This window comes from Ctenopharyngodon idella, chromosome 7 (genome assembly GCF_019924925.1).
Source record: "Ctenopharyngodon idella isolate HZGC_01 chromosome 7, HZGC01, whole genome shotgun sequence".
Lineage (NCBI taxonomy): Eukaryota > Metazoa > Chordata > Actinopteri > Cypriniformes > Xenocyprididae > Ctenopharyngodon > Ctenopharyngodon idella.
The window spans coordinates 49093042-49101735 of NC_067226.1; the positions used below are offsets into that span (position 1 = coordinate 49093042).

At 37.0% G+C, this 8694-nt stretch overlaps 1 protein-coding gene across 2 annotated transcripts; it reads left to right on the forward strand.

The window, feature by feature from the left end:
- The first annotated feature begins 423 nt into the window (after window positions 1–423).
- On the forward strand, window positions 424–8364 carry LOC127516794 (T-box transcription factor TBX2b-like). Of its 2 annotated transcripts, none has more exons than XM_051901664.1 (7): window positions 424–1225; window positions 1862–2129; window positions 2863–3009; window positions 3764–3840; window positions 3921–4099; window positions 5960–6564; window positions 7046–8364. In XM_051901664.1, the coding sequence occupies exons 1-7, from the start codon at window positions 867–869 to the stop codon at window positions 7481–7483; spliced, it is 2073 nt and encodes a 690-aa protein (XP_051757624.1). In that variant the 5' UTR covers window positions 424–866; the 3' UTR covers window positions 7484–8364. The 2 variants fall into 2 exon arrangements, with proteins under 2 accessions (XP_051757624.1, XP_051757625.1); XM_051901665.1 differs by having other exon boundaries at window positions 435–1225; window positions 3933–4099.
- The last annotated feature ends 330 nt before the right edge of the window (window positions 8365–8694 follow it).

Sequence of the window (8694 nt, forward strand, 5' to 3'; positions counted from 1 at the left end):
TCGTTATAATAAATAAGCATTTGTTGATTAACACAAATGCTACTAGAATTTTCCTAACGTGTGTATTGCTATATTATTAAAAACTGTTAAAATACCAACAGTTTATTAAACATTTAAATCATTTTGGTATGTTACACATAACCTCAAAATATAATGTCCAATATATTTCTTAAAGTTCGACAATGGAGCATAAATATCAAGCACACGGTCCTAAAACTGATGAAACACAAGCCGGGAAAAGCACTCTCTTACCCGGCTGCCTACAGCCAGATGACCGTTCCTCTGTTAGGTTATGCGGGGGTGGGGTTTCCAGATCCTTACTCTGTCATTGGTTAATATTTTATTCTGTTGACATGTTTTCTTACTGCAAATGCTTCCGACACCTTCTAGCCAACCCCCCCTTCACGATCTTGGCTGGAGCTGTCAAAACCACGCCTATGGAGCTCTACAATTGGTCCAGAATGCGTAAAATCTGCAATCAAGACGGTTTGGTTCATTAGTGCGGGGATCCAGTGAGAAGGGACATGTAAGACAGTGTGGTCAGGGAAAAACCTTCCAATTCTACATCAGTGCTCACGAATTTCGCATCCTTATTGTGGCTGCTTTACTTTCTGTAGACGCTTGGACAGAAGAAAAGCTGTAAATCTACACCGAAGTGTCAATGTTGCTCTTTTGAAGGATATTATCACTGTGCTGCAACTGGACATCCTCGACGGTAGTGAAATTTCCTACCAGTCCTTTTCAGCTACTGCGAAACCACCACTGTTTTTCAGTTATAAGAGGGCGGCAGTCAGTCGGACTTACGCGAGTTACAGGCGCAGTTATTTTAGAATATTATACTTTCATCTGGCTTTTTGGATGCACCGATGAGAGATCCAGTTTTCACAGCGAACGCTATGGCTTATCACCCTTTTCACGCGCACAGGCCGGCCGACTTTCCCATGTCAGCTTTCCTTGCCGCGGCTCAACCCTCGTTCTTTCCAGCGCTCACTTTACCACCGGGTCTCAGTAAACCACTGGCGGATCATGCGCTCTCTGGTGCGGCTGAGGCTGGCTTACACGCGGCGCTTGGACATCACCACCAGGCGGCTCATCTCCGCTCCTTCAAGAGTCTCGAGCCAGAGGAGGACGTTGAAGACGATCCTAAAGTTACATTAGAAGCTAAGGAGCTTTGGGATCAATTCCACAAAATTGGAACCGAAATGGTCATCACTAAATCTGGAAGGTAAGGCTTTTTTATTTTATTTATTTATTTATTTATTTTTTCCTTGTATACTTGATCATAACGATGTTTATATATTTCACTTAGAAAAGGTTTAATCGACGGCACAAAACAGTCACAGAAGGCTCAATATCTATTTCATGTCAGCATTAGAATAACATTTGTTTTGTTATTAAGGCTATCATTTAGAAACTCATACCTGTTATTTAAGGAAGTTAAGAAGTTAATGTATCTGAACAATGTAAATATTGCGCTACACGAGGCGAACTACTTTTTAGGAAGAAGAAAAAAGACCAGCCATAATTGGCTGTTTTTCTTCTTCTTCTTCTTTGTATCAATAGGCCTACCTGAAATATATAAATATACGAAGGATAAAGGGGTAACAATCCCTTTCACTATAGGCCTAAATACACTTGTAAAATATTAGAAAGTGTTAGCGATCGTATCCGGTACGATTTTGTTAATAGCCTGTTAGCCTTTGCCAAACGACAAATAAAGGATATTTATTTGTGGTTAAAACGGAAACCTAGCTGAACTACATTTCGTATTCATTTTAAAATGTCTTCAAAATATTAAATAAATATTTTGATGAAGAAATTCAACAGAACAGATATGATTCTATCTCTGTTCCGTCCACAGGAGAATGTTTCCTCCGTTTAAAGTACGCGTGAACGGCCTGGACAAAAAAGCCAAGTATATACTTTTGATGGATATTGTTGCGGCAGATGACTGTCGGTACAAATTTCACAACTCTCGATGGATGGTGGCAGGAAAGGCCGATCCGGAGATGCCCAAACGAATGTACATTCACCCGGATAGCCCGGCCACGGGTGAACAGTGGATGGCAAAGCCTGTTGCTTTCCATAAACTCAAACTGACCAACAATATCTCGGATAAACATGGATTTGTAAGTTACATTAATCTTTCAGAAACTGTAGCCTCTGTCTGTATGTAAATGTAATTACAGTTTTACTACAGAAACTACTCTGTTTCCTATGATTTCTTAGGTATGATTTCTGTTTCCTTATTTCCATTCAGTGGTAGTGTAACAGGAAAAGGGGATACTATAGTGTATAAAGTTATCTAAGTGATCAAGAAGCAAAGATGATTACGAGATTAAGCAAAGCACAGAGTCTGGACATTTAAGGTGCACTGGATTCCAAACGCGTTTTCAGTGTCTGTCGCTTAAATGAAGCATGAAAGAGCAGTTGCCTTAACTTTAAATGCCACGGGGCAAACTAAGTCCCATGATCGACGGTGTAAACCAAAGATATTACTTTTTTTTTCTTTTTTCACTCCAGGCTAAATGACAGTATTCCTACCCACATGTAAATCATTTAAATGGCATTATAGAATATTGTTGTGTTATGGCTTCCGATGAAATAAATAAATAAATAAATAAAACACTCAATTATCCAAACAACTAAAGGCCTGAACGATCACATCAAAAATCCTACTATTATTATAGGCTAGTACAAAAAGGCATTCTGCTCTCATAAGACCCACTATACTATCAATAAAGATGTAAGAAACATTTTAATAAGAGAAATCTAAGCATTTTTTAGTGTGCATATATTTCTTTTTAACAGCATTTTGATACCACTGATTATTATTGACCGGATAACTGTTCTATTTTTCAGACCATTCTAAATTCAATGCACAAATACCAGCCCAGGTTTCATATCGTTAGAGCCAACGACATTCTGAAGCTCCCTTACAGCACCTTCAGGACATATGTATTTCCTGAGACCGATTTTATAGCTGTCACTGCATATCAAAATGACAAGGTAAGTTATAGAACACTTTAAACGCAGTGTTAAATATGCCATCCTTTTATTTTTAAATGTTTTGTTTGTTTTTAATTATCCGTTGTAATATTCTTATTATTAGAGCTGAAACAGAAAAACTATTTGTATGTTTTAGAATTCTGTTTAGTATCAATCCTACGCAGCTATTTTCTTTCTTTCTTTTTTCTTTTTTCCCCCCCTTTTTTTATAAATATTTTTTTTCTTCTTGTTATGGTCATGAACAGAGTTCAACTCTGTTGATTATAATTGGGATGACAGCACACTGAGTCTGGTGGCCCTGATCGTAAAGTTTACGGGCCAGTTACAATCGATACGGGCACCGAATATTCGCTTGTATGTATATTTTGAGATGCTAGCAATAGCCTATGCTCAACAATCAAATGTGACCCCGAAAAAATGAAGGGCTAGTGCGACTAGGCTACATCACGTGAAGGCACAATGAATTCGTGTTAAACAAACGAAAGTATCTAATTTGTTCATTAAACAATTCAATTATAAACTTGATTTGATTAAACTTAATTCACAAAACAATTCAACCTGTCGTTGTGGAGATACCAGGACAGTTTTTATAGCCTACACGATTTAGGCTACATGTTTCATAGTTTATTTCACTAGACCACGAATTATAGCCTATTCCAAAATAAATTAGTGCTATTCATTTGAAATACGGAAAGCATGATAAAATACAATAAATTCAATTTCTCTCTCTCTCTCTTTTTTTTTTTTTTACTAGATCACACAATTGAAAATCGATAACAATCCATTCGCAAAAGGGTTCAGAGACACAGGGAATGGAAGAAGAGAAAAAAGGTAGGCTATTATGTCTAAACTCTTGTTTAACCATCGCATATGTATAATAACACTATGACATGACAGAAATTTAATTTCAGTTTAATTTTCAGAAAACAGTTAGCCCTTCCGTCAATGCGCATGTATGATGATCAGTGCAAAGTGGATCGAGATGGAGGAGATTCGGACGCCTCATCCTGCGAACAAACTACTGGCAGGGATTCAGTTCACTCACCGATTGGATCAGCAACAAGTCCACTTAAATTCAACAGATCCAGAGGTAAAAACATGCATTGAACTTTTCCTAATTTAGTGCAGAGTTTCTTATGTAGCCTAGGCTATTTATTTGTTAACACCAACAACGTGTTTTTGAATGGAATTTACAACCATGCATTAGATTAATATATTTTAATGTGTATCATGTAGAATTCGATATTTTTATAATTTTGTTTCTTTTGTGGAGAGTTGATGAATTTTACGCTGCTGCTGCTGAACGAGCAACTATTTAAAGCCACTGATAGAGAATGAATTGATGAATATGTTTACAGTGCCAATATGTTTACAATTAGTTGCCTGTTGTTTAGATACTGTCAGTTTGAACTGTCTGGCTGGAGATGTTCTGTCTGGTTTATCGCTCAAAATGCATTGCTTTCAGCAGAATATATGAATTTTCAATATATACATGGCATACCTTTGAAGATTGAAGAACCATTGAAGATGCTGCACGATATAAATTATATAAAATTAATAAATAACTGAGATTTATAAAATAAGATTGAATCAAATTAATAAAAACTGCCTACATAAAAATATAAAGTAACTGCAACAGCTGCTTTGTAACTACTTGTGAAATAGTTACTGCCAGGTTGACCGGTAAAGGAATGCTGTAGCCTAATTGTATGTGCAATTAGCTACATACACTATAAATATGCACAGCATTGTTCTATAATTTGTGATTACCCAGTCTGTTATTTTAAATGACATCTGACAAATTACATGCTAAAATCATTTTAAAAGAGCCCAGAAGAAGGAAGTTTACCATAAAAAACATTTCAATACATTTAATCGTTATGAATGTTCTTAGCCTTTATCTATTATCATACATTCTACCATTTTGTGGTGTTTAATAACAAATTAAGAAATAAATCTCACTTAAAGGGATAGTTCACCCAAAAATGAAGATTCTGTCATCATTTACTCACCCTCAAGTTGTTCTAAACCTGTACGAGTTTCTTTGTTCAGTTGAACACAAAAGAAGATATTTTGAAGAATGTTGGTAACCAAATGGTTTTTGGTCCCCCACACCTTCCTTTTCTTTTCTTTTTTTCATACTATGGAAGTCAGCGCGGACTAGCAACTGTGTAGTTACCAATGTTCTTCAAAATATCTTCTTTTGTGTAGAAACTCGTACAGGTTTAAAACAACATGAGGGTGAGTAAATGATGACAGAATTTTCATTTTTAGGTGAACTATCCCTTTAAGACAAAACCTGTCCATGTTTTAGTGCAAAATATGAATTGTACTTCTTGTAATTTAACTGCATTTATTTTTATTATTTTGCCTTTTAATTTAGCTTAAACTATTTTATGACTAATTTACAGATGGAATGATGACTTTTGTATTATGAAGTTTGCTGAGGGATAGCTGTCATTTTGGTTAGAAGAATGCATTTGTAGATCCTCAGAATATATTAAAAATGTGTGAATATTGTCAATTTACATGTTGTGAAAATTCTGAGAATAAGATTAGTTGCTAAGATTTGTAACCCCTCGGGGTATTTAAACTAAGTGCAGAAGATATAGAGAATGTCTCATGCACATGCTTTGGGTCTGCCAATTTGTCATCTGAATTTCATCACAATTAATTAGGAGCTCATTAATTTTTTTCCTTCGAACTATCCAAATCTCAAATGTTTCATGAAGTCACGCTCATTGTGCCACGGATGAAAACAGAGGAAGTAGTTATCATGGAAAACATTTCATCGATCCTTGTGTAATCACAGGGAGGAATTAAACAGATGCAAGTTGGTGTGTTTTTTTAGGGAGTCGAAATTACAAAATAAATGTATTAAAGGAACAATTTCTTTGGTTTTATCAAACGAAAATAAATTTGATGTGCTTAAAATATTTGTATCTTCCAGACGACAAAAACTGCAATGAAAGCGACAACGAACTTGACCAACATGATGATGGAATGATCAGAGACAATAGTCCAGATCAGAGACCACGATCACCATTCAGCCCACGTTGTGAGGACAGAGTCAAGGACAGATCTAACCTAGAAAAGAAAGGGGACTACTCGGATTCGAGGAAAGAGAATGATTCTGTCTTCAGCATCAGAAACTTGGAGAAGGACAAACTGGACAGCAGGAATTTGAAAGAATCAGACACCTCCAAAAAGGATGCAGACTCTGTGGGCCTGAGCACAGTCAAAGATGGCTTTTCTCCTCTGATGGTTCAAACAGAGAGCCCATCGCATTTCAGCGCAGGTCACTTGCAAAGTCTAGCCCTCTCTGGTTTACACAATCAACATTTCTTTAACCCACTGAGTACAGGGCAACCACTCTTATTTCACCCCGGGCAGTTTGCTATGACTCCTAGTGCTTTCTCAACCATGGGCATGGGACATTTGTTAGCCTCAATGTCTGGAGCAAGTGGACTAGAGAATGGCAGCCTCTCCTCTCAGAGTACCAGTTCACCCAACCCTTTCCCATTCCACTTATCACAACATATGCTTGCATCTCAGGTATGATGATTATTTATGACTATAGTCTAATAGCTGGTAAAATGAATTTCAAACCTATTTCTAAATATTTGCCAACAGTATTTCCAGATATTATCACAGCATTCCCAAGATACAGTATTTAGTAGTTCTTGTTCTTTATCTGTTGTAGCCTAAATCTGCCATCATTTTACATTTGTAAACAGTTCCATCAGTTCTGTTAAACAATGTAGGCTATAGCTGAATTTGGAATCAGTCCTAAACAAGGGAAATTGATGTTTATGCTTGGAGACAGAATTTTTTCCATTATTATATCACGCAGTAAACAAATGCAGATATTTGCTAACCGCGCTCAGCCATGTTCATTTTGATTTTGCTTCGCGCGATAGCAACACAATTGGCTACAATGTACTAACTATAATTATATTTCTTAACAAGCTGAATTTGTGTATTTATTTTGGTCTGACAATTAGTTAAAATAGCTTGTTGTTTGTTTTACATTTAGGGTATCTCCATGCCACCGTTCGGGGGACTGCTACCCTACCCGTACACATACATGGCGGCTGCCGCTGCAGCGGCCTCTGCTCTCCCCGCCAGCAGTGCCGCGTCCACCCTTGGCCGGAACCCCTTTCTCAGCAGCACGCGGCCAAGGTTGCGATTCAGCCCCTATCAGATCCCCGTGTCTATTCCTCAAAGCTCCGGTCTGCTCACCACCGGAATACCAAGCACTCTGAGCGCGGAGTCAGAGTCATCGAAATCAGGCAGCAGGGAGAGCAGTCCCATATCTGAGCACCACAGCCATAAAACCGGAAGCAGCCAGAATACAAGATCTCCCAAATCTTCAGGGAAGGATTCCATTAACGAACTGCAGAATATACAAAGATTAGTCAGCGGACTGGAGAAACACAGAGACGTGTCACCCCGTAGCGATTCACCAAAGTGACCCCATGAACACAACCACTGACTCTTTATTACATAACAATGCTTCAATGAAAAAAAAAAAAAAAAAAAAAAGGTCAGAGTTTGTCGGTTGAAGTTATGGCTCAGACAATGGAACATCTCCTATCAACTCAAGGCTGGAATTCGACGAGAGCTGTAGCAAATGTTACACACCCCTTTTGGATCTACAAAGCATGCTGATTTCGTTCATCCTTGATTTGGCGATGAAATTATATTATGAAAAAAGCGCAAATTCCCTGGACTGTTCTTTAGCTATTTAAATGGGGTTGCCCATTTTAAGCTCACACATTTCAGTGCATTTTGAAAAAGGACTGTAAACGCAACAATTTCTGACAACATCTGAAGATGCTCAACGTTTAAGTTGCCTATGTCTGGGACCTGTTTTTCTAATTATTTATAATAATAAAAGTAACACATATGTAAATAAGGATAATGGACTGAAGGAGACAGATTTTAATTTATTCAAAACTGTACATTGGTGTGTAAATACTATTAGGTCTCGATTTGTTACATTTATATATATTTTCCCATTTACAGATATGAACATTAGCGCTTGATAGCAGGAAACCGAATGTGATGTTTGTGATATCCTGCCAGAAGTAAAGGAAAAGCCACTGTAAATCTAAATCTCTGGTTATACTTTTTTTTTTTTTTTTGTAGCTAAATTCAACAAAAGGTGTTTAAATTTAACGATGGTCCATAGGCAGGGACAACTCAGGTTTCTTTCTAATCTTGCATTGAGAAGGTCATTGTGTAGTTTCTCTTATGAGAGCTATCTGTTTAAACATCTCGGTGCTGGATTTTCGGGTAAATGAGCGATTTTGTTGCATTCTCTCAGTTAAATAAAACGAAAGTGTTCATTTAGTCTTTTGTATTACTTCATTTAACCTATGTAAATATAAGACTGTATATTTATGTAAATATGTTTCCGTGTAAATAATACTGTTACAAGCATTAGCTTACGTTTTATTTTCTATATACGTCAGTGTTATTGCCATTGTTTAGGTAAGATGCGTGAATCTTGCAGCTTTTTGCCTTGCGTGATCCTGGGATTCAAACATTAACTGTATTTGTGAGTTGAGATCAAGTACATCATTTAATTTAATCTAACAATGTCGTCGTGCTTATATAAAATACATTAATATAGTTAAACTGATTAAACTGGTTGTGTTACGTTCTGCAGTTACCTGCAGC